This window comes from Tetrao urogallus (assembly GCF_951394365.1).
Source record: "Tetrao urogallus genome assembly, chromosome: Z".
Classification (NCBI taxonomy): domain Eukaryota; kingdom Metazoa; phylum Chordata; class Aves; order Galliformes; family Phasianidae; genus Tetrao; species Tetrao urogallus.
This window is the reverse complement of record NC_136816.1, coordinates 1,946,730-1,973,789: the sequence shown is the minus strand read 5'-3', so window position 1 is coordinate 1,973,789 and position 27,060 is coordinate 1,946,730. Positions and strand designations below refer to the sequence as shown.

The 27,060-nt window shown below is 38.0% G+C and overlaps 1 protein-coding gene across 8 annotated transcripts in view; it reads right to left on the bottom strand.

Moving 5' to 3' along the window:
* Positions 1-10,557: 10,557 nt before the first annotated feature.
* The window catches only part of AP3S1 (adaptor related protein complex 3 subunit sigma 1), a gene marked incomplete at both ends in the record, with an annotated part of 29,426 nt that continues 12,923 nt past the window's right edge, over positions 10,558-27,060 (bottom strand). For 2 of the 8 annotated variants that reach the window (XM_079548370.1, XM_079548376.1), the window contains 3 exons: positions 10,558-10,686; positions 19,167-19,274; positions 26,471-26,542. In XM_079548370.1, the coding sequence (XP_079404496.1) occupies positions 10,558-10,686; positions 19,167-19,274; positions 26,471-26,542 (309 nt within the window). Of the gene's footprint in view, positions 10,725-16,069; positions 16,106-19,147; positions 19,275-26,470; positions 26,543-27,060 lie in introns of those variants that run through there. The other 6 variants (XM_079548369.1, XM_079548372.1, XM_079548373.1 and 3 more) reach the window with 6 other exon arrangements.

Sequence of the window (27,060 nt, the reverse complement as noted above, 5' to 3'; positions counted from 1 at the left end):
AAGCAGAGAACAAGAAACTCAGAGCAAACAGTAACATCAACCATATAGGTCTCTACTCTGATAGGGAGGGAATTTGGCTGCTGGCTCCCTCTTATACCAGCTGAATGTCATTATCAAAGGATATGGAGACTGTAAGCTGGTCCTGTCTGGCTGACTCTTGCTAGAGCTACCAAAACATCAGCCAGAACAAATAACTAAACTTTGACTGTTCATCTGCAGCCCACAGAACTATCCACTCCCATGGTCTCACGTGTCACGCTCACATTTTGCCAGCTATTTCAACATACCGTATAGAGAAGACAACATTGCTCATGACAGCAACACCCTACACAGCATTTCTGAGACTTGCGAAACACAACTGAAGGCCCTCCTCAGTCTGACATAGGATAGCAGTGTGTCTGCAGAGCATCAGCACCCCTACAAGGGCTCCTTCTTTGGGAGAGTCCTTGGTTTTAAGCAAAAGTCGCATGCAGTAAACAGTCTCAGCAAAATACATATAAATTCTGATTCACTCATTAGGAGTTGTAGTTGCAACTGATTATCATTTTCCAATCTTGGTTTGTTTGGTTGGTTTTCTTTTTTTTTTTTCTTTCTTTTTTTTCGTTTGAGTTTGAATTGATAGCTCAGCTCCCAAGATGAACAAGCTGTTCTGCATTGACTTATAAGTGACTGCATTTGGGAATTACTGTGTGGTAGGGAAATATGCCTTTTTTATATAACCAAATGATGAGTGTGAAAATGCTAGCCTCTGTTTGTGATCCACTAAAACACAGGGTGTACCACCCTGTTCCTAAAGGAGGAGGTAGTTAAGCTCATTGGTTTTAGGAGTACAAATAAAAAACAACGTGCTTCTAATTATATCAGTGAGTCACAGCAGGCTGTAAATTAACATCATACTTCTGTGTTCTTGAAGCCTGTCAGCTTCTTTATTTCTAAAGAGTGCAGAATGGTCTACCAGAGCCAGCACTGAGCAGGACTACCACACTGTTTGAAAGCTCCAGAAAAACAGCACTCTACTTGTCTCCCTGGTCAATCTCTAAGCAGCATTTGTGATCATCCCACCCAGCGCTGCTCCAGTCAGAATCCCCTGTATCCTTCATACAGGGACAATGATACTGCAGCCATGGAAGCTCTATGCAAGAAGTCAAGCTGCCCACTGAGGGGAATGGCAGCCCCTTGCTGGCTGTGCCAATGGTGTCAATGCTGTGTGTGGTAAAGCTTAAAAAGTATACAGATAAGCCAGCAGAGTCAAAAGTTTCTTATTCACACCTACACAGAACACTTGAACACCACGAGTGCTTTTAAAAGTCTGCTTTTCAGGACTGTCCTCATAAAAAAGGGGGATTGAAAAGTGAATGCACTGAAACAACTCCAACTTCAAAATTGTGATTACAGCTTTACAAATCAATCCTTCACAGGCTATTACTGTTAACACTTCTTGATTTAGGGTGTGTAAGTTTTCAGATTAGAACTGTGTTTTAAAGACTGAACTACAACTTTAACTTTTGGAGCTCTTGTTAGATTCTGTTCATTAAGAAAGTACAGGAAAGAAAACAGAAATCATTGGAATTGGAAGCTGTGTGTGGATATTTGGCATTTTCTAGACTTTTGTTTTCAAACCACAGAACACCAGTCTAAGTGAAGTTTAATTCTCAAAGTTGTCATCATTCGTCATTTGCTGTGTAATGGTCAACCATCTGTAACAGCCATCTTGGCAAAACTGCCACGAAGCAGGGCTGCGTACAGCTTGCCAAAATACCTTCTCATCACTAGAAAAAAAAGCTGAGGGAAACTGTAACACAAAAATCATTGTACTTTCATGTGCCTACTGACCTCACTCCTGCACAGCACGCAAGAGTTCTCACAAGTTAACAGACTCCAAGAAGATCCCATGTAGCGCCATAGGCATCAGCAACAACCCCCAGTCCATTCCCTGATTCACATTCTTCTCTCTGCTAGTCTAGACAGGTCCATAATCAGAAGGGCACATCCCTTAAATACAACATGCACCACCATTTAACTGCAAGGTTGCATTAAAGCAATACACTAATAAAAACAACAATGCTTCAATGCATTCGGTTCCAGACCAAAAAGTTCTGTAACCTTCATTTGGACCTGAATATTTTGGCAAATGCACCTAGTAAGTCATGCAAATTCTTTAGCATGAATAAAAATCATTTTACTCTGGAGCAATTACTCCACACAAAACAAACATGTTTTTTGTATTAGAATTTCATCTATGGTGGAAAAGTCTGTCCACCTGGAGAAGATAATCCAATGCAGTCTGAAAATTTTGCCTGCAGTTGTCCCCGGTGGCTTGATAGGATCTATAATGTTTAGTCACACAGCCCTTTAGCTGTCTCAGCCCTTTCCAATTTGTGCTTCTTGCAGCCCTGCAGTTAACTTCACCCTGTGCAGACGAGCCACAAACCAGCACCTTGACTTTTTGCCTGCCATAGAATCACAGAATCATAGAACTGCTCAGGTTGGAAAAGAACTTCAAGATCTTCAAGTCTAACTGCAACCTAACCATACTGCCCTAAATCTAACTGCAACGGTCTCTCACGCTTTGCTCAGAACATTCTTGTTTTGCTCCATGGCAAAGCAGAGAGATGCTACAAAGCAGGAAGAAGCTAAATGAGCAAGCCAAAAGTGATGATTTGAAGACTCAGCTCTGAGTAAGAATCACAAATCATAGAATGGCTTAGGTTAGAAGGGACATTAAAGATCATCTAGATCCAACCCTCCTGATATGAGCAGAATTGCCAGTCACTAGATCAGGCTGCCCAGCACCCCATCCAACCTGGCTTCGAACGTCTCCAGAGCTGGGACATTCACAGCTTCTCTGGCCAATCTGCTCCTGTGCCTCATCACACTGAGTAAAATTTTTCCCTTTTCCCCCTAACATCTAATTTAAATCCCACTCTTCTAGTTTAAAACTATTTCCTCTCTTCCTGCCACAATTAGATAATGTAAATAGTTGTTTTACCTCCTGCTTATAAGCTCCCTTCAAGTACTGGAAGACTGCAGAATCCCAGTCCTTCCTAGCAGAGTTACTCTCAAGGAGTTCTTCTCCCAGCTGGTATACATATCTGGGATTACCTCAGCCCAAGTGCAAAAGCTTGTACTTAGCTTTGCTGAATCTCATCAGGTTCATGAGGACCCACCTTTCAAGTTTATCAAGGTCCCTCTGGATGGCAGCCCTTTTTTCTGCTGTATCAACCGCACCGCTCAGCTTGGGGTCATCAGCAAACTCGCTGAGGGTGTGCTCAATCCCACCATCTATGTCACTGACAAAGATGTTAAAGAGTACTGGGCCCAAGGTGGACCCCTGGGGGACACAGCTCATTACAGGCCTCCACCTGGACACGAAGCCTTTGGCCACAACGCTCTGGCTGTAACCTTCCAACCAATAATTTACCCACTGAATAGACCATTCTTCAAATCCACATCTCCAATTTAGAGATAAGGAAGTGGTGGGGGACCATGTCAAAGGCCCCGTTTAATGGACTTGCCTAAAAGTCTAAAGCTGAGAAACCTTGCTGCCTATTAGAGCACCAAGAAACTTCCCTTGAACTGCCTCCCTGAAACTCTCATCCACTAAATCTTTACAGAAAAGAGTAAGATCTCTACTCAAATGCTGAAGGAATTTTATACTGGAATCCCGAAACTCTACAGAGGGTAAGGGAGAGCCACTTTGTTAATGTAAAGGAAAGAAATGGTGTAATAATTAACTTGGAGAGAAAGTAGAATCACATTGTAATACATTTGGACTGGCTTCATGCCGAAACTGTGTGTGCTGAACAAGCCTTAAGGTTTAGTCATTAGACAGTGAAACTCTTAAACCTTTGGGACAGTGTTTAAATGTAGTGAAAAGACTAAGTGGAAAACTGCTGGCAGCATAACTCCCAGCAATAGACTGTCTTTCTCTCCTTTTCTGCTCCCCTGACTTGGAACAAGCCACACTCAGCCTTCACACTGCTGTTCAGGGACAGCTCTGCTTTTGTCTTCTACAGTTGCCAGCTCTGCAGTAGCACAGCCTCAGCCCTTGTGCTGGTGCTGTGGGGATGCATGCAGTCCAGCTCCAAGCTGAAAAGGAAGGGCAATTGAATGACTGATCAGTAAGGAATATACAATATAAGGAATATAAGGCTGCTTATTTTAGGCTGCAGTTACCTTAGTTCTTCTTCTATGTTTGGGTCTAATTGGTGAATCTCCAGCTAATGAAGTAACAAACCACAGAATCCGCCTGGGAGGAGATGTGTCTTTTCACTTTGAAAACTCAGTTATAGACATTCTCCTCTATTATTATTGCCTGTTGGCACTTCAAATGGTGCAATCTTCCCAACATATCCTGCTGACTGCATATTTGGTTTTGCTGTGTTTTACACACAAGCTTGCCCATCAACAGCTCAATCCTCCTAACGCTTGTAGACACCTTCTCTAACTCTTTTGGTTCATTTGACATTTAATTACTGTCTCAATATTTTAAAAACTTCTCATCTGCAATTGAACCTGGATACCAACTCCTTTCTATCTTATATTCAATGACAGATAATTGCTACTTTTAATTTTATTTATTTATTTGCTAAAATCTCTAGTGGAAAAAACAAAGAAAGGAATTTGAAACAGTCTGAGCATGTCTCTCTAAGAACAAGTCTCACAGCCACCACAGTATACATGGAGCTGTGTCTAGGCACCACATGTAACTACAGTCAAACTTCGAGAAGAAAACATAACAGCTGAATTACTAAATGCATTTAAGTATGAAAAAAAATTTTTTTTACTTTTGTTTTCAACCAAGAACATTGGGTTGCTTTTATGTTTCTGATTTTCATTTCTTTCTGATCAGATTTCTATCTGATTAATATGTAGAAGCTCAAAAATCTGGATATCGAGCAAACATCAACTTTGGATTAATTTTCCTACTTTTGGTGGAGAGCAGAGAAATTTTCTAACAAAGATTGGGAAGCTCAGACTCTTGGCACTGAAATAACATGTGGAAGTAGTACGAACCTCCTCTCTTCCTGCTTGCCCATTACTTGGCAGGTTGTCCCACCAGGAGTGGACTAGGGAAAAGGGGAGGCTAAGAAACAAACCTGTTACTACCCTGCACCTGAAACGTTTACCCCCACCAGCTGCTTTCAGTTACTCCCCTACCACCTTTTCCATCAATCTGCATCCTGCATCCTCATTATTATATTAGAGATGAATACTTTAATAAATTGTAACCTAACAAACAAAAAGATAATAGGGTAGCAGTAAGCTATTTACACGTGCTATAACAGATTCCTAAGAACTAAAATTTTCAGGGACAGTGGGACTCACATAACGGGGTAATACTTGCACACTTCTGGAACTTGTTGCGCCAATGCCAGGAATAAAAGGTTGAGCACTAACCATCTACTGATTTTTTGGGTGAATCTAACCTGGGAAATGCTCTGGCTATTCCTGCCTGATGGGCTTGTTCCTGAAGACTATCTCAAAAATAGCATTTCATGCTGGAGAGCTGCATTTCAGATCTTTCAGGAGAACTCGAACACCACACACCACATGGGGCCAGACAACTAATCCTACAATACAGAGTCATGTTAGCCTTTGTCAACAGGCTTAGTACATAGGTCACTCTGAAAGTAATGCCTCCTATCCATTCCCCTGGAAATAAGACACCCTTTTTCAACATAGTCACCACCATCAGCTATGCATTTTTGCCACTGATATTGAAAGCCTGCATGCCACGCTCGTAACAATCTGCACCAGTGGAGGTGATCCAGTGTTGCTGTCGTCACCGCTGAAACACAGCACCCAACCCCACACTGTGCTGACATCCACTGTTTGGCCACCATAAACATTCAGCAAGTGTTGATGAATGTCAATGGGTGTCAGCTTCTATGCATGGAGGAATTCAACTCCACATGCTTGCTTCATCTGTATTTCTATGTCAGTTGCCAGTTTGTCAGACTGCCCCTCCTGCTGCCATCTGTCACACAGCAACAAAACAGAATGGAATATTTTGGGAAGTTTGAACTTCTACTGTTATACCACCAACATCCACCTCTCATGCTGTGGGCCATCATATATTAGTCTATCTAGGCAGCTCATACTCATCATTACAGGTCGGCTTTTAGTTCCAGCTCTGGTGATATATTCATAGTTCTGCTCAGATAGAACCCAGAGGGGAACTCTCTCCATCCTTTGTCCAGTCCTGCTGGCAAGCCAAGCAGCAGAGCCAGCCCAAAAAGAGACACTAGAAGTTTGCTTGTGTGCTAGCTGCTGAGTCTCTTGGCAAGAAACTGGACAGACAAGCAATGGGATATGGCACAAGTATACTTGTCACCCTGCTTCCAGGGGTCATGGACCCAAATGACACCAACACTCAGCCCAGGCATGCTCAATTGGAGCAGAGCACGGCTGTCTGTACCTCAGGCTCCTCCCCAGCTGAGCCACGTGGTCAAACACTCCTACATCTCAACAAGTCCAAAATTTAGGCAGGCAAGAACACTGGGAGCCAAGCTCTGATAGCGGTGTGCCTGCCTTTGTATGTCCACCCATGGAAGGGAATGGTACCTTTAACTTAGCTGTATGAGCAGGCAGGGGAAACAGTAAGTGCTGAAAATTACTCATGTATACTCAGGTATTCAGGTGCAGCACAGATCATTTCATTAAATGAAAACATCAGGAGGGATTTACAACTTTGCTACGATAATGATAAAAATAAGTAATAAAAATATAGTATTTTAATGAAATTATTTGCTATTTGTTGGTTTTGATAGCACTTGGGTACTTACCTTACTCTCAAGTAAGATTATAAAAGCCCTGTACAGAAGTTAAGGAATGTATTTTTACTCAAGAATTAAACTGTTTCTTAACAACTATAAATGGACAACAGTTCTATTTCCAACATTTTCCCTTCAGTATTCTATGTCCTGCATATGCTAAAATTCAGAATCACGGATCTTTTTTAATTAGCTAACTGTTAGAACAAGGTCCAATTCAGTTGTCAGAATGAGCCTAACAAAAACTGAGGATTAATTTTAGCATATTTTGTAATGTGTTATTAGAAAGAGATGATGAAATATGCTCACAGAAAAGCAACGCCAGCCCAAGTTTCTGGCTTGAAGCCATTTCACCCTTGTAACAAGTGAACCTCTCCTCCACCCAGTCCTGTCAAGCAGAATATATCAGAGCAGTAACATCCACTTCAGATGAAGAATTTGTTGTGCACTTTTAACGTTGTAAAATCTTCCCTCTTAACAAAATATAATCAGAACTGTGATTTCAGTGAGAAGAGGGGAGTACACTGATACGGAACCTGTACAGCCTATGATATCACTACTGCAAACAGATTTCTGAGCTAATTCCAATGGAAGATGCTCCTCTTTAAAAATAGCCAAAAGGTTTTCAACAATATTCAGTGTGCCTACCTCATGGCTAAAATCTGTTGCACTACTGCAAGTATACTGAGAATGCTCAACCCCTTAATGGCACTTGTACCCTCTCTGTCCTTTCTTCGTTTGTTTAGAAGGATCCCTCTTGCAAGAAAGAAGAAAGTAGTATCTCTGCTCTACAAAGGCCTTAACAGAAAGTTAAGGAAAGGGAAAGGCACAAAAATGCTTAAGTATTCATTTATATATGTGACAGTCTCTTTAAAACTACTTCTGTGCTCAACATATCAAGGAGGGCTATTTAGAAGTAGTACCAACAATACAAAGCTACAAGGGTCAATGGAACATGAAGAACTTCTTTACTTTGAGGGTGACAGAGCACTGGACCAGGTTGCACGGAGAGGTTGTGGAGTCTCCTTCTTTGGAAACATTCAAGACCCATCTGGACACCTACCTGTGCAGCCTGCTGTAGGGAATGCCTTAGCAGGGGGTTGGACTCAATGATCTCCAGAGGTACCTTCCAACCCCTACAACTCTGTGATTCTGTAAATAACTATGATCACAGAATCACGGGGCACAGAAGGGATTTCTGTAGACTACCTAGTCCAATCCCACACTAACACGTGTTCCCTGGAGTAGGTTGCAAAGCAAAGTGTCCAGGCAGGTCTCAAATATCTCCAAAGAGACTCCATGACCTCCCTGGGCAACCCGTTCCAGTGCTCCATCACCCTCAAAGATGTTTTTTTCTCATGTTCTCAGAGATATTTTCCGTAAGGATTTTTAAAAATGCTTGATTAAAATAAAGCCTGGAAAGACTTCACTGTAAAGAATTACTTGTTTAAGAATGTGAACTAGTGAGTCTGAAAATGAACTTGGCATGGAAGAAACAGGGCAATAAATAGGACTGTGACCCTGGGTTTCAGGAAAGTCAATTTTGACCTCTTAAATCCCATGTGAACATTGGAGGGTAAGGGGAACCCAAGAGAGCTGGGTAAATATCAAGCCTTCTTCCATGCTCAAGATCAGTGTATACCTAAGAGTAAGAAATCAGGCAAAGGTGACAGGACACCACATGGGATGAGCAAATGGAAAAACTCATCTGGAAGCAGAAAGTTTATGGAATACGGAAGGAGGGTCTGTCCACTGCAGAGGAATATAGGAACACTCTCAGGGCACACACAAATGCAGCAAGAAAGGCTGAGGCCCACTTAGAACTACCTCTGGTGAGGGAGATCAAGAACAAGAAACAAGAAATATTAATAGCAAAATGAAGGCTGCTGCTGGCTGGGTAAACGACAGAAGAACAGTGGATATAGTGTACACTGACTTCAGCTTGACATTGGTTTTGGACAATGTCTCCCACTGCATCCTCATAGGCAAGTTTAGGAAGTGATGGAAGGAATAGATGAGTGGACACTGAGGTGGACTGAAAATTGACAGACTATCAGCACGTAGAATGTTGTGACATACTACAAACACAGAGTTCAGCTGGAGTCCTACAGCTGGCAGTGTTCCCCAAAGGAACTGGTTTTTAATATCTTCACCGGTGACCTGGATGAAGAAATAGAGTGCACCCTCAGCAAGTTTGCTAATGGCACAAAGCAGGGAGGGGTGACATGCCAGGAGGCTGTAATACCATTCAGCAAAGCCTGGACAGGCTGGAGGGCTGGGCAGAACGGAATCTGATGAGGTTTAACAAAAGCACGTGTAAAATCCTACATAGAATAACTCCACACATCAGTACAGATTAGGTGCTCTGCAGAGGAGGATGTAGGTATCCTGACGGACAACTGGATGACCATGAGCCAGCAGTGCACCCTTGTGGCCAAGAAGGCCAATGGTACCCAGGAGTGCATTAAAAAGAACACGACCAGCAGGTAAGTGAGGTGATTCTAAAGTAACACAGGGCCTATCAGACCAGTCCTGAAATACCTTGTACTTAATGCAATATTATTGTATTTTCATATAAGCTTACAATTGCATATGTGTTTTGGAGAAGAAACTTTACAGGAACTCTTAAATATCCCAATGATATTTTTATTATTCATTTGAGCATTTTTGTACATCACACAGAGCTTAAGAGCATGACTATAAAAATCAATCACTACCTTTATTTACCTTTTCAATTCACAGAAGAGTTTAAGAGCTGAGCAACTTACACAAAAGTGACAGTACTTAAGGTTTTCCAAGGTCATGACAATGGTAAATAACTCTTATATTTAATTCTTGATGTTAAGAACTATGAACTTCATCAGGCACAGAGGCCCTTTAAAGTAACTTTCTTAACATTTTTCTATAATCCTTTTCTTTATTACATTACTTGACACATTTACATTTTCAATTCTGAGCTGCCCAATGATCTCAACCCATTCTGTAGTTCCCACAACACAAACAAGCAACTGCAGGCATCCATTTGGGTCCCCTCTTCTCTAAGAATAAAGTCAGACCATGAGGTGAAATCTATCAAATTGTGTAAGTATATTCTCAACATTTCTATGTAAACAGAAGTCAGAAAACCTTCAGTAAGGGCAGTATTTCCTTCAGAATAATAAAGAACAGATTTTGTGAGAAATGTAAAGAGCCAATGCACTCAATACAATACTCTACTGTAATTCCCTCAAAGACTGAAATACAGCATGAATGTTTGCTACAACAGCATTTATGTATAGTGAACTGGCTTAATGAATAGGAAGTAGAAGTGATTTATTGCAAAGAGTAGATTTTAGACAAACACATATTTAGAAGACCAGTCTGCTATGATTTTATTTAAATGAGTTTGATGTTTTCATGCAATATTTGCACTTAAATAATCATGACAAACAACAGAAGTGGTAAAAGAATGCACTACTTATAGACCTTAGTGAATATACAAAAAACTCAGCATTATAGGTCATACTTTCCCAAAATACTGTAGCAGCCAAAACACAGTGATATGCCTTACAAGGGCATAGGAATGTAGCTCAGAAATCACACAGGAACTACCCATTTCCTTTAATTTCACAAACAAGACAAAAGCAATGTTCAACCCCACACATTGATTTTTCCAATAATGTTTATACAGTACCTTGAGTTTTACTCAAATACTAAAAGTCAGACATATCATTTATTTAGTAAACAAGTATGTGGTAAACGTCTATTACATTTTCCCTTGGTTTTACCTGGAGTAGCCATGTTATTTAAAAGTGGGCAGGTTTGGCACTTTTATACTGATGTCACCAATATTAATATTTCTTGGGATCTCTGGCAGATTCATATTCTTTACAGCTGAAACAGCCCGGGCTGGAGCTCCTGCTAAACCAGCCTGTGTACAAAGTGAGGAAAAACATAAGTCAGGAAAAGCTGGGTACAAGAACATTCAATAGCAGTACACACAGACAACTGATGTTCTCAAGTATTTCCATGGTTTTACACAATTAGAAAGACCACATGGTAATTGTGTTTGGAATGAAATGGGTTATTTGGATATATTAATCCAGAAAGAGAAAACAGTTCACACAGTTCTTCTTTTATGGTAAAACATATACTGTCAACTTGATGGAAATGTATGCAGGGAGGAACAGGAGGCTTATCCACCAGTGTGTAATGCATAGGTTATTGAAGATACAATCTTGAGACACTTAAAGCCCAGTGTACTATCTTTGTTTCTCATCTATACTAAGAGTTCACACTGATCACAGTTGACTAATGCTGGCTACAGGCTCAGTACGTGTAACCTCAAAGTAACAAGTTACCCAGTGTCAGTTAAACCAAATTACTTATCTACATATGAATATCTGATATCATATCATATATGAATAATTATCTACATATGAATATGAGCTAATTCAAGGTGGCTTGGCCTGAAATGAAAAGGATAAAATCTTTGCATTTAGGTGATACAGATTTCATTTTTATTATTACTAATAAATTTAATATATTTATTATTAATAATAATTCTTTTTTATATTTTTATTTTGGTCTTTACAAGCAGGCTTAAAAATATTCACAAAAGATAACAACCATAAAAATGATCTTCAGAACCACTACAGTTGTACACTGTAGCATCTTGCAGGCCTTGTAAAAAAAGGAGCAATCTACAAGAATCAAAGCAACATGTCAAGAACTGGTTAAGAAAGACTAAACGTCAACTGATGGTCTTTCTTTAAATTTGATTTTACTTAAGAGTGTCAAGGACTGAAGAAATCAGTGCACTTGGACACAAAGTAATTCTGAGGAATAAATCTGGCACTTCAATAGGATAAAAACTTCTGGAAAAGTTTTCTATCTCTACCTTTAATTATTAAATAATGTTTGTAGGTAACTACTGCTCAGTGTGTAACCTTTCCAGATTCAAATTCTTCATTGAAATTCATTGTAATTACAAGCGTGTAATGAAACTGTGGAGTAAGTTCTAATGCTTTGGTGCCCACCTCCACAGCTACACAAAAGGTGACAGGCACCTCATACACTCCTGAGATAACAACACTGAAGACTGTGCATAAATACTTCTTCTTTTACTTCTTTTCATTCTTACTTCATTCTTTTACTACTCTCTTAATAAAGAAGTGAATGTGAGGTCAAATCAACATTAGGTTTCCACTATAAACCCTACCTACAGTTCAGCTGCAGATATGTACACTATCTCCTTCTCCCTTCAAAAATAAAACCCAGGGTTAAACTAAAATCAATTTTAAAGTTTCTGACTTTGAACTAAAACACTTATCCCATGTGGAAAAGCTGGAGTCTTACAAATCCCTAGGTGTCAGTCACAGGAGGATTCTCAGTACCAGGAACACAGACCAGAAAGCCACAAGTCACCTGCTGCATACACACCCTGCCAAACCCATATCAGATGTGCCTACGTTGGGAAAAAGATGAGGAGGTAGAGGAGAAAGCTCAGGAAATCTTAAATCTCTTATAACCAAATAGTTTGCTCTCACTTGGTCCCTCACATAATCCCAATGATCAGTTTTCAGCTGTATGGCTAACTAAATCTGTAAAAGTGCAAGGAAATATTTTTAAAGCCTCTTTTTCCTCGGTTTCCGTTCATATCACCAAGTGTTCAGGTCATGTAATTCAAAGCTTTCAGTTTCAATCCCTTCATGAAGGGGCAGCTACGGACCTAACACTAGTAGTATTAAGAAATGCAAGTCTCCAAAATCTGTAACCTTTAATCTGCAATGTCTTAAAGAAACAGCATTAGAACACATCTTTGAGGAGAAACAAAAATGGGGCAATGTAAACTGTTTTCCATAGAGGAGATGAAAATAATAATAAAGTAGTAACGAAAGCAATGAATTATACAATCTGTAACTGAAACAGTGAGAAACCAGAAAAATATCATTATGTTATGGGCATGGTCCACACAAACAGGCATGGCTGGCAATTCGAGAGAGATGTCTTCTAAGTGAGTAGGATGGAAAGTCTTTACCCTTACTTAATGAAAGTTAATTACTCTTAATGAACAAATAAAAGTTTTAGTACAACTGGTCATCACTTTTACCTACCTGCAGCTATCCTCTTTACACAGACTTACAGTCCCTGCCTCCCGCCCCAATGGCATAGGATACAACGGAGACACAATTGAGAATTATTCAGGACACCACAATTGACATGACCATTGCTCTTTCTCCCCCTCAGACTTCCAACAGTCACATTCCTTTAGGATCATTTTGGATGGGGATCAACAGAGATCTCTAACAAAAGCACTACAAATTTCAGATCACACCTTTTTTTTGGAAAGCAAGATTGTCCTTCACTGCCATATACTGCAGTGGAGATTTTCTTATAGGCCTTAGTTATCCACAGTGGCAGTCTTTTCTCCTGTTGTTGTCTATATTAAGTCGTTCAGTGTGTATAAATACGCACAGCAGAATGCTGTTCATCAAAATTCATGTCAACTCTATGAAGGTTACATATAATTCACACATCACTGTGTGAAGATAACACACAGTATTTCTGAGAGCAAGAATTTGTAAAAAATATCTAACAAAACTGAGAATACTGATAAGTACTTAAACGTCAGAACTGGATAACTAACACATTATCCCAAACATGATTACATCTGCATTTATGTAGTCCTTTCATTTATTTACCCTTTACTGAAAGTGAAATATTTTAGAAACACAAAGATTCTACAGAGAGATTTTCAGACCATTGTGTTTTTGAGCAGCTTTATAGAGGTACCTGATTAAAAGGGCCACCTCTGTGACATTGCATTGGACATGTTTCAACTGCCTTTATTACGAAATAATTCAGCAGGTATCTTGGTGAGGTGCAAAGGAAAACTGTTTCACTTTGAACAAGAAATCAAAACACACAAGCTTTTATCATGCAGTGAATGATGGATTGTCTGTCACAGCAAGCAAATGACTTGAGCAAGTGAAAATGAAACTTCTGATGACACGTTAATGAAATTTCAGAAATACAGTACAAATTGCATAAAGCTGGTATTACAAATAGCCAATACACCAGATTTCTGCCATAGCTGCTCTGTATTCTCAAATTCCTTTCTTATCAAAGGTTGTACTTGAATCTTGAAATACTGTATATTATTATTTTAGTTACTGCAAAAAAAAAAATGCTTGTGAACATGATTATACACTTTTAGAGCAAAAGAACAATGTCATAAATGCAAAATAATGCTATTTTAAAGATTGGAATAGAAACATTTAATAACAAATCTTGTTCTAACAGTCCTAGTACATAAAGTGAGAAATATTAAATGTTGCTAGTTTGCTTAGGTCATTATTTATTATTATGGGTATTAATTTTCTTTATTGTTATCATCACCTTTTCTTATAATGCCCCACTAGTAGCACTACATGAAAGTAAACCCAGAAACACTGTTTCACTAAAAAAATAAAAAAAAATAAAAAAAAATAAATCAAACTGGGAAAAGCACTGTATATCACAGATTTATTTCTTATGTACATTGAAAAAAAAACCAATTCAGACTTCACCCCAAACAGAGCTAGCTATCACTAGAATAAGCATTTAGAAATATACAACCTACTGGAAAACAAAACAATGCAGGCTAAAGCTTTGCAAAATAAGCCATCGTTTTCTGATGTATGCTGCAGGTACAAGGACCTCTCTGCTGCTAGTGTTTCATACTAGTGCTTCTTTCTGGAACAAGTATGACTTCAAAGCAGCAAGATTATGAAAGAATGAAAGGATGCAATGCATAATATAAAGGAATGATTATGTCCTCTGCTTATGAGGTTAAATAAATGAACATAATTAGAGAAAAAACAAAATGAAGTCTGAAGGAATATCAAAATGAGGCCAAACAGATAAGAAGACTTAAGGACGTACTCTTAGAAATTTTAAGCACTTGAATCACAAAGAATAATGGATGGGAATGATTTTCTTTTGTTTGTTTATTTTTCATTGCCAGACCCAAAAATAAAAACAGAACATGTGTGAGCAGAACACAGAACACACAAATAAATAAATAAAATAAAACCTGAAATCAAGCTCCCTACCACTACAATGAAACATGGATTATACGCTTCAGCTGTTGACATATTAGGCAGAAGAAGGTAAAAAAATTCTTTGATTTTCATGTGCTGTAACATACTCCAAATTTAGGTTAAAAGTTTCATACTACCCAAAAATGGTTTTGGCTAATGCTTTATAATTTACTGCTACTAAAAGCAATTACAGAAGTATATTTACTAAGTTTTAAAGGCTTTTCCTGGCAAGATCATGTAAAATCCAAGAGCAAAGTTATTTATAAATTAAATAAACTTTGTCTGCATAAGCTCCAGATATTTAAACTACCTGAAGTTCAAATGCATAGATACTTAAAATGAATGGAAATGAATTTTGAAATAGTGCCACTAATGTTGACTGACATTCAAACCATTGAGCTGAACTAAATGTTTTCAACAGCAAATGACAAGGGGCACAACGACCAAAACTGAACTTCAAACATACGTTTTTCTCCTCCTTTCCCTGTTGTATTCAGTGACCAGGGGTACCAAGATACCTTAAAGCAAAATCTGGCCATTCAGATGATAAGGGCAGCAAATGTACATCTGAAGTTCTGCACATGGCAACCACCTTTTCCATTTTACATTTGACACACTTAAGGATTCACAGAAGAATCTTGGTATTTCTTCATCGTCTTTACAAATCAGACTGATGATTTCATTTCACATGTATAAAACTGGATTGGCAAGTTTTCTTTTTAAGTTTGGTTTACCTGAAATTTACTCTAAAACTTAATTTCTCTTTGAAAGCCGGTTGTTTGCTTTTATTTGGAGGAGAATTCTTCTTTCCCAGTTCAGATTTTCCTATCAGAAAGGTATTTTGATGGTATCGTCACACTGTGTTTTGCTATCCTTGTATTCAATTTCTATTCAGATCAGTTTTGCAGCTTTTTAAAAAATTCATGCAAGTTCATGTTTCCTTGTTTCTTAAACAATGATACAAAGAAAAGTTAAATTCTAAAATGCAGCAAGAGAAATAAAATAAAAAATATGATGTCAATGGAAAGCTAGTAAAATACACTATAGCCAATAAAAAGATGAGGGAACTACAAGAAGAAACTAGCACAAAAAGTAGGCTACATAGACTAGTATGGGTATTTTTACACATAATTTTTGAGTCTGGCCTACATGATTTATTGCCTTTGACATCATTTTGCTTTCCCTTTTTGTTAAAAGTACATTTTTTCTCAAAGTCAGCAATACCTTTGTCTACCTGTCCTGTCTGGGAGACTGAAAGATAAAGGTCTGTAAGAGAGAAGAATGAAAGAGCTAGAAAAGATCAGGATGTTCGGAAAAAAATGAGGTCCAACTTAAAAGTCTAAATCACACATAGTTGAACACTCCAAATAGAGAAAAGGTAGCACAGATTTACCTACAGTAAGTTCAGAGGCACTGGATAAAACCCCAAAGATCCCTCTCCCAAAAATTCCCCCTCTTAATCACAATGATCAGTTGGCTTTAGAAGACTTGACCAGAAATCCATTCACAGACAAACACTAACACTTTAAGGTAAGGAAATGTAGTAAAGACAACATTTCTCAGAATAAGAAAGCAATTTCCTTCATAGCTCATCCCCGCAACGTTAGGAGCTGAATCAGAAATCAAAGCTATGGATGCCATCACAGTAATTTAAACAAATAATCTCTGCTGAAAGGATCAAGAAATCCTTTGAGCTGATAATATTTACAAATATTTGTAAATTAAATAAACATGATTTAACTCCTTTGCTAAGCTCCAATTGACAGTCTCTTTTGAAACCCAATGTAAAACTAATCAAATGTCAAATGGCTGGATTTTGTATACTGTGGAAAGTTGGGTGGGTACACTATGAAATTTAGAATATTTCTGTAAATGGAGCTCACTTACAATTGTATAGCATTCATCTCTTTGGGCTACAAACATAAAGGCAATTCAACCTTAACACAGCTATTTTATGGATGCAAGAACCACAACTGAGGTCGAAGAAGCTGAATAGACTAACGTGTGAGTGCTGTGGCATAGGTGGCAGTCCTATGAACTATGGACGAAATAAACGAAAAAATCTGACTTTTAAAAAATATTTCATTCTTTTTGAAGAAATAAAACTAAAAGGATCTGCTAGTTTTGATTTCTTTGTGTCAAGCATTAAAAACATTATTAATGAGTTATTACCACTTTTTATTTACACAAGCTGAATTTGATACTCTGTTGGAAGGACATGTTCAGGAAAGACATGTTGAAAGATTTACAATCTTGATCAAAAAGGCAAAAGGAAAAGAAATAGCAACCAGATAATTTCTGATGAGATTCATGCAACAAATGATTAATGGAACTATTTATCAGGTATTGTGAAGTATTACTGTATTACAGTAACTGTTACATTTAAAAGAAACAGTCACTGAGTTAAAAAAATGAATTTCTGGTGAGCAGGACTGACTCTATTCCCGTCACCAAGTGTTCCTGTTTATCACTGCTGCTTCTTTGCCTTCTATAATTCACTGCTGAACATAAAAGAGTAAGTTGCTATTTGCCCTGCACATACTGTGACTTCTAGGCTTTGTGCTTTGTTTTGTACTTTTTTTTTTTTTATCTTCTATGGCCTAATTTTCTTCCATAAGTACCTTAAAAGAAAGAATGACTTACTGGTGGGTAATGGAAAACATAAAATATTGTAAATGCATTTCAGGGTCTAGTGAGAGACTACTCTCCAGACAGTTTGGTAACAGAATAAATATAATTAAGGAAAAACACTTCAATTAAACACTTTTAGTTGAAACTTGTATGTGCATTAACACATGGTAGAACACAGCTGCTTGACTAAGTTCAGCTTTTGGGATACCATGTTAGTCTTGCATCAAAAAAATAAAGATAAATGTATTCAAGATTACTCAAACATAGCAATAATTTACTAGATTTCCATGTAATCAACAAGTCATTCTAAGTTTGCAGATGTTAAAATGAATGTATTGGACATCTTCAAAATCTGTAATGCAGTCTTTCTCCACATACGTTGCCAGGCACAATGTCGTATCATGCACAGCTTTTTACAAAGCGTTGTTCTGTTCTTGGAAATAGCTTGGAAGTAAAACAGACAACTTAGTGTATCAAAAGACTCAAGATGATGCAATGTGAGATTCTAGAACTAGGAGAACAGTATACATTGTACCACACAAAAAAAAAAAAAAGAAAAAGTCTGACAAATTAACTTCTCTTCTGGTTCGTAAATCAAAACTAGAAAGTTCTCTGTGTCTTCCTCTCAAATGTCATTTAGTTCATATTTATGCCACCTGTGATTCTTCAATCCATTCAGCTGACCTCAGATTTAGAAAGAGTCTCCAATTTAAGCAGCAGTTTGCTTTCAAATTTGAAAAATGAACTCTGAAAATCAGATTATATGTTCTTTTGTAGAACTACTCTGATCAGTAAGAATCATTCATAGCCTTAGCTAAGATATACTGTTGATATTTTAGCTAACATGACAAGCCTGATAACGTTTTAAAAAAGTAGCATTTAGTCACATAACTAAAATAATTCTGAAATCCCTTCTCATTCTAGATTTCTCTCCTAAACACAAATTCAACAGTATAAAAGGCAAGCATTTTAATATCCAGATTCACAAGCTGCAAAGTTTAACATGGAATTACAAGTACATCTTGTCATCTGCTCCACAAGTGTGCATCTTTTCTACTTGACAAGAGGAAAGGGATTCCCTCAAGTTACACAACTGTCCCTTGCTCAGACTAGTATGTACACACAGCAAATTTCACCTTCTCTCTGGAGTCCACTCAACTAACAACAAATGTTCATATTACCAACAGGACAGAATTCATATTTAATTTAAAGTGCCTACAATTGGGTTGTAATTTCTATCAAGTCCAATTTATTATTTTACGTTGCAGTATTTTTGTGCATTAAATATACTGCCATTTATTTCAGCAGATAGAAGCATACTAGTAGAGAGGAATATGTTATCTACACACTTCAGATCTTCATATAAATTCATTTGTTGTAATGATTAGTGATTTCCAACACAGTAAATACTCTGGAAATAAAATGCTTTCTGCAAGAGAAACTCACAGAACTACAGGTGTATCTCAATAGCAACAACATGTTCTGCTACTAGATACACAGAGCAAAATCTAAGCAGCAACTCCTCTAAGCAATTACTGCATATGCAGAAAAGGTACAGTATACTAACTTAATGACAGATTGTGAATTATCACTATTTATAAGCAAGCAGCTTGAAGGATAAGCAGTTTTATATAGCATGCATTTACTACAATCATGTTTTTAGTTTAGACACTACACAGCACTGCTTTATTCTTACCTCAGATTTTTCCAGTTTATTCTGAGCATCAATCTGAGTGACAATTTCATTCATGTTGGTCTCCAGGACCATTCCACCCATAACCATTTCAGCCAATATATTATGGACCTAAAAAGAAGACCATAAGAAAATTCTAAAACGTCCTATACACAGCTGGACAGATGATGTCTAAATTCATCAATCCAAGAGCACGTACATTCCATCAGTCAATTAATCTTAGCACATTCTTTGAAACAATCTGGGCACGAAGCTTATAACATGCTGTTCACAACCTCAATATGCTTTTTGCACATAGTTCTTTCATCACAAATCTCAACAGCTATACCACTTTGCCTATCAATGCTAGCCAAATGAACTTTGTCCTTCATCTTTCTTTTAGTATGCTTTCTACCCAAGGATATTAGAACAAGAGTTGTACTTATTGTCAGTAGTAAAGCAAAGAAGCAAGCTCTAGAATATTAACAGATTTCTCAGAAGCAGTTCTGTAAATCTGTGAAGATGAGAGGCACAATGACATTCACTCACATTTACCAAGGGTAGGCTTGGAAGCAGAGGTAATACATCTGAACATAGAAAATCGCAGAATCATAGAATCACCAAGGCTGGAAAAGACCTCCAAGATCATCCAGTCCAACTGTCCGCCAACCACTGGTATTTCCCACTAAGCCATGTCCCTGTTCAGAGATTTTCCCTAACATCCAACCCAAACCTCCCCGGCACAACTTCAGGTCATTCCCTCTCATCCTATCAGTAGTTACACAGGAGAAGAAGCTGACCCCCACCTCACCACAACCTCCTGTCAAGGAGTTGCAGAGAGTCATAAGGTCTCCCTTGAGCCTCCTCTTCTCCAGACTAAACAATCCCTGTTCCATTGACCACAGACATGAAGACTTCAGCATCTAGGACCGGGACAGATAGTCAGGATTGAAACTGAAAGATTGAGTGAGCCAAACAATGATGTTAATGAAATCGGTGAGTTTAAAATTCTTTTTCCCTGTAACTCTGGTTTTAGAATGCGAGCTTTGGTTCACAAACCTCTGAGTCAGTGTCTGTATTTGCAGACCTGACAACTTTTTCTTTTTCTTAAAATGCATGCTTCTACATACTTTTTACCAAAACTCTTCACCAAATACATAATGTAAAATTTTGCAAGCCCACTATAATTCTGAAGACACATAGGGTACACATAATTACTTTTATGAAATAAAAAAATTGTACACTATGATACTTCAAAGCATAATTCTGCTATTACTCAAAATATTCTTGCAATTTCCCTGTGGATCAAGGACAGAAGTAAATCCTTCAATCAGGCACATCCAACCTGCAGCCTGTGGGCCCCATACAGCCCAGCACAGCTCCAATGCAGCTGGTCCCCAGCCCTGTGACATCAGGGCACAGCTCAGCCCCACCTGGAAGCCCAGCTCCTCCACACCAGCCCAACATCAGTGTACAGATATTACTTGTGAATTTTCAGATATAGAGTTGCAATCTAAAATGTGATCATGTCTCCCTACCAAACTTGTATAAGACCTCTCTTACCAGAGAGAAATATCCCTCACTTCCCTATCACACCTTATTCAAATCATTGCTTTTGATACTATATACATTTGCAAACAACTATTCTGAAGCACAAAGTATAGAAAGAGCAAAATATTACCAAAACTCTACTGAACATCTTGAGAACTGACTAAGAATTGCAACCACTGCCATCAAACCAACGTGACACATTCGTTTCACAAAAACATGGTCAAATATCCTACTATTTGTCTGGTTTTTTTGCTGCTCTCTTTATGTTTCAATTTAAAAAAATTAAAGAAAACAAATTTTGTTACTTCATATGCATCAACTAGATTGAATATTTAATGAGGGTTTTCTGGAAGTGACACCTCTTGTTTCATTATGTTGGCCCATGATGTCAGAAGTGGATGCTGATGGTATGTTAGCAGAGACTGAACATTCCCACCGATATTCCATTCCATGTTGTTGCTATGTAAGAGATGGCAGCAGAAGGGCAGTCTGACAAAATGCTGTCTGACATGGAAGTGTGTATGAAGCAAAGGTGTGGAAATGAATCTCTCCATGCAGAAAAAAATGGCACCCATCAGCATTCAGCAATGGGTGAACAACTGCGTGGTGCATTTCAGCAGTGGTGACAGTGACAATGGGTCACCTCCACTGGTATAGATTTTCACAAGCAGGAGAGGCATACAGGCTCTCTTTTGTCAGTGGCAAAAATGCATAGCTAATGGTGGTGACTTTGCTAAAAAACCGTTCTGTAGCTGAGAACCTGCTCTATCAAACTGTTATTGTGCTCTTTGTATCTGTTGTAGTTTCCAGTGAAATAAATATGAGGCATTACTTTTGGACATACACATTACATATGTATGTCACATGGCCCAAGCAAGCCAAAAGGTTGGACATAATATGAAAGTGATGCAAAATAATTCTTCTGTCTTGTTATGAAGTTAATTGAAAGCTTTCTAACATCACAGTATAAACATGGTAATCTAACATTAATACACTCCATGCTGACAATCCAAATGCACTGAAAGGTGTTACCAACATTTACTTCCTTTTACTAAAAACTTACTTTCACTCATTACAGAAGAAAAAGGCTTGCAGCCCTTAACAAACAAGAGTTAGTGTCTGCAATGCATGCACACAGCCTTGTGAGTTTGCATTTGGCTAGCAACTTGCAAAGAATGATTTTATAAATTACTAATGGAAGTTACAATGTATTCGAAATAATTAATTTTAAAAGAAACTGGTCTTTCAATCAATTCCCATTTCTTCTGACACAGAACACCAACAAGTTAACAACAACCATTATCACAGACCCCATTCCGACAGCACCACATCTGTGCTCTTGGTGGCGGACATACAGACAACCCACTTGAAAGCAGTCTAACTAAAGATGTTGTAGAACAGAGTTTTAAGGCAATTAAAGTTCCTTCTTACTGTCCTCTAGCCAGCAGAGAACTTCACAGAACAAGCCATGGAACCCTAGCAGAAGAGAACAGGAGCATATAAAAGAGCAGCTCTTGGTCTTTTCAGATTGTTCATTTCCATCTTAAAATAATATTTAAAAACGAGTGATACTTTCACCCTCCCCCCAAAGAAGTCTATCAGGTAATTTCTTTCTAACATACTGATGCAACATACTGGAACTCTGATACAACAGACTGAACTGCGTTTCCAATCTACTCCAAAATGACTGAATAGAATAAGCAGTGTTATCTAGTTCAACATAAGTAGATTAAAAGGTGCACTTAAGAATAAGTGTAATTCCCTCATGTCAGTTTTGGTGGCTACTTATAAAATACAAGGGTAAGCTATTACAGCCTTGTCAACACCACTAATAAAAAAGATCATTTTTTCCCTCTACAGCACTGACACAGTAAATAAACAAATGTACTAGACTATATTTAATACACTGTGTACAGTTCAGGAACTAACTAATGTAAGAAAGGCATTACTAAACTGGAGCCAATTCAGCACAGGGCTACCAAGATAGAATAGTCAAAGTGTGCAAAGATGCTGGGGGACCAGAGCTGGGAGCACCCAGCAGCACACCAGTGCTCTCGCAGGGTTTGTGAGCAGCTGGACTGAGCCCTTCTCAGTGGGACACAACAGGAGGGCAAGGGGCTGACATGGGGAAACCTTTCCCCAGGAGTGGAGGAGTCTGGGGACACAGGCTGCCCAGGGCTGTGCAGGCTCCCTCCTGCCTTAGTGGTCTGGTCTTACCCCAGGGCTGACCCTGCTGGCAGCAGGTCCAGACAGCAGCCTGCTCTTGACATCCATATTGGAATGATCCTATGATTTTATGGCACAGGCATGCTACTACATGATGTGGAAACAGTTTCATTAGTACAAACAAATGCTGGAGAGCCAGGAACAAATTCAAATTTCTGGAAGAAGTTAGATGCAGGGAATTACAGACAATTTAAATGTTAGGCAGATGTTAGCAAAATTAATTGTACCACAAGTAACCTTCAGTATTAGTTATGAGGCAATGAATTCTACAATACGAAAAGCACTTTAAAAACACTTTAAAAACTCAGATTTTATTTTCAACAGCCTGCTAGAAGATGCAGAGGTAATGCTCAAGAGAAGTCACTAAGAGGCCCAGGTAACATCAGCTTAAGGTAGCAGCTGTTCAAGGAGCCCACAGTAAGTGCACATTTCAGCTCTGTGTGTATCACAGTAGAAATTGAAATGACATTTTTATTCAAAAATAATAGAAATTAATTAAAAAAAAGAAATAAAATTTTTTCATCATTTCCTGATACTCACACATTCACCACAACACAATCTCAAGAGTTTGTAAAAGGTAATATAGCACAGTATTCCAGAAAACTTTTCAAAAATCAGCTATGCATTTTTTAACACAGAATAACACAAGATATAGTGGTAACCAATTAAAAAAGATAAATTATTTGAATCTCTGAATAAAGTAGTTTCACATCAGCATCAGTCTTAAAGGACAGATCACATACCAACATTATTTCTCAACACAGTAAATACTTTCCATAACACTGGCAGATATACAAGCATCCAAATAAATTTCCAGAAGTTTTAGAAAACAATTAATGTTCACATTTTCCATCACCACTTACTTAGTCTGAAAGAGACACTAGACATCACTGAGTACCCTCGCTTAGCACAGGAACAGCAGTATACTTGTATGACTGGCGTTAACACCCAGCCTTTCATAGATATTGCCATTAGAAGAATAATGAAGACTATAGGTTCTCTCTTTCTCACATACACGAAGAAGCTCATAATCAAGTTGGTAATGTTTGTCTGAATAAACTATTATCATCACAGGCAGACAAAAGAGCAGGGATATAATTTTTTTTCCACAGCAGACCAGTACGCAGATAAAGACTTATATTTCTGTGATCAAGGCAATACCTTCCTCATTCTTCACAGTCATAAAGAAACAACTTATTTCATTTAGCTTTCATGCTTTTGGTTTATTATCATGATGTGCTCAGAAAGTACTCTATCAAAGTACCATGAATTATGGCTGAACAGATGATTCAGTGTTGCATATCTGGTGTTCAGCATTACAGAATATGTTGATTGTAATATTTACTATTCCAAGATATCAGTTTAAAAAAAAAAAAAAAAGAAAGAAACAAAAAAATTTTACTTTTGCTCAAGGATGCTTAAAAAACATTATTAATCCGAAACAAAATCTATACAGCTTGTTACCCAGCTCTAAGCATCCATCAGTTGACACCTTTAAAAAAATCTTAAAACTATTTATCCTGATACATTCTGCTTCTAAATATCTCCAATTTAGGAATTTCTGAAAACAGATTGCTGTTTGTTGTAGTGCTATTGTACTGCACAGTTCTTGTCATATTTATCTTTGAGTAATAACTCCAACCACCTTTGAACCTATTCATAGTACCATGGTACTATGTAATACTAAGGTAACCCTGACAAAAATGTGACAATGGAGCTCCATAATTTAATTATAAATCATGAAAAATATGTAGTTTTCTTAATTTTAAACTTACTTCATGCAAATTCTATCTGCTAATGTGAGAGAAAGACAATTGTTTGTCTCCTTCCTGCTCATCACATTCAGAATCACAGAACCACAGAATGGTTTGGGTTGGAAGGGACCTTTAGGATCACCTAGTTCCAACCTTCCTGTTATAGGCAGGTCTCCCACTAGACCAGGCTGCTCAAAGGCCCATCCAAACTGGCCTGTGTGAGCACTTGTGAAACCTATGTGCCACTGGTTCTGTGATATTCTAACACTGCCAACATTGTTTCGCATGCACTGAAGCCAACCGAGCTGAAGTTCAGTGCACAGTTCTCTGGTCATAATCAGCTGATTTACATGGATGAGCTAATTGAGATGCTCTTCATTTCATGTGCATGGCTGTCTGCAGTGTGGCTTGTCTTTCCTCCAACAGTTGTCACAGTTAAAACACAATGCCCACTGCCTCACTGTGCTCACATCCACTGCTCGGTCTTCATAAATGTTCAGCAAACACCAGTCAGTGTCAGTTGGGTGCCATTTTTTCCACATGAAGTAATTCAGTTCCACACCTTCACTTCATACATGGTGACACTTCCATGTCAGTCACTACTCTGTCAGATTGCCCCTCTACTGTCATCTGTCACACAGCAACAACATGCAATAGAATACTGATGTGAAGGTTCACCTTCTGCTGCCGTACCACCAACATCCATCTCTGATGTCATAGGCCAACAAAATAACACAGGAGACATCACTTTCAGAGCAGCCCTTGTATTTTGCAGCTAAAACTAAAGATCAAACTCCTTGCCATGACTGTATTGTATGACTTGGGTCCTTTAAGCTCGAAAGCTAATACACAAAGCATTCATTTTAAAAGTTCCTTTGAACTTCAATATATCATTTTGGAAGCAACCAAAGCATTCCAGCCAGGCTGAAAATCCTAATGACTTGTCACAAGCTAGTTCAAACACCTACTCAAGACGATTTGCATTTCAGTGTCTGGTCAAGGTGTAACTACTTCTTCAACAAATAATTCCATTATTTGGAAACAAATTTAGTCAGTTTCAGAGAGTAATTTCAGATAGTTGTTAATATTTTTAGACCAATTTTAGTGATATTTGTCTTATTTTCCTTTCATGTCTTCCCACTGAAGCAAAAAGGTGTTCACAGTCAGGGAAAGCAATGGTAGGCACAAAAGGTAACTGAAGTAATAAATATTTATTCAATTCTCAAATTTTAAGTATTACTTGTATCAAGAGATGACAAAGTCCTTTTAAATAAAAACTACTGTAAGTTTTCTCAAAACTAGCTTAACAAATAAGGTACATTCCTGATAGCTGGGAGTACTCAAAAAATGTTTGTTTTTAAATGCTTAGCAAAGGACATAATGTCTGTTCGAGATTTAGCAGAAAAAGATCCACAGATTTTAAGTTAAAAAAACACAGCATTTGAAAGGCAACTACCAGACATAACAGAAAAACTCCTAAGACACGTTCAGTTCTGAATAATATAACATCTAAACAAAAACAAACCAGAACAAATCCTCTAAGTCCAACTTTGAGAAGTAAAAACAATATTCACAGCTGCAACATCATGTGTGTAACAATGCCACACAAAGCTCCTAAATACATTTTAACTTAGAAAAGTAGGCTCCATACAGCTTTCAAGTTTTAAAAATAACCTCTTTGTAGAATCTGTCTAGACTTCACTATAAAAGCAGAATCACTGCATATTTTAATACTGAGTATCAGTTGAATCAAACATGTTACTTGGCAAGAAATATCACAAGAACTCATCACTGTACCTTGTCTACATGGAAAATTAAATCCAGCTCACAGACATTTTCGAAACATTTGTCTAGTGTTTCCACAAATACCTGAAGAAGAAAAAAAAAAAGGTCAGAGGTCAAGCTCTAACAGAAACTCAGCAGTTGTTATCTCTAAGGTTCTACGAAAGCAAATATGCCAAATAAACATTGCATAGACTTAAAAACATTAAAAACATCCACAGAAATTAGGTGGTTATCCCTGTTAACAGAACGTTATTTGTGCACCAGTGGAAAAATTGTATGCAAAGTCAGTGTATGTTGTAACTCTGCTAGAAGACACAAATTAGACAATAATTGCATCTTGGTGTCTTAGTTTCAGCTGGCATGGAAACACTTTCTTTAGAGTATCCGGTACAATACTACACTTTGGTTCGAGGAGAAAAGCAACACTGATGAGGTACCAATGTTTACAGTTGCCTGTTAAGCCAAGGATCTTCTCAGCAAATAGCTCAAGGAGCTGAGAAGGAACAGAATTAGGACAGCTGGCTTACACTGGCTGAACGGATATTTCATACTACATGAAATCAACTGGAAGGCATTCTGAAGAGGGAGGGATGATTTTTTTC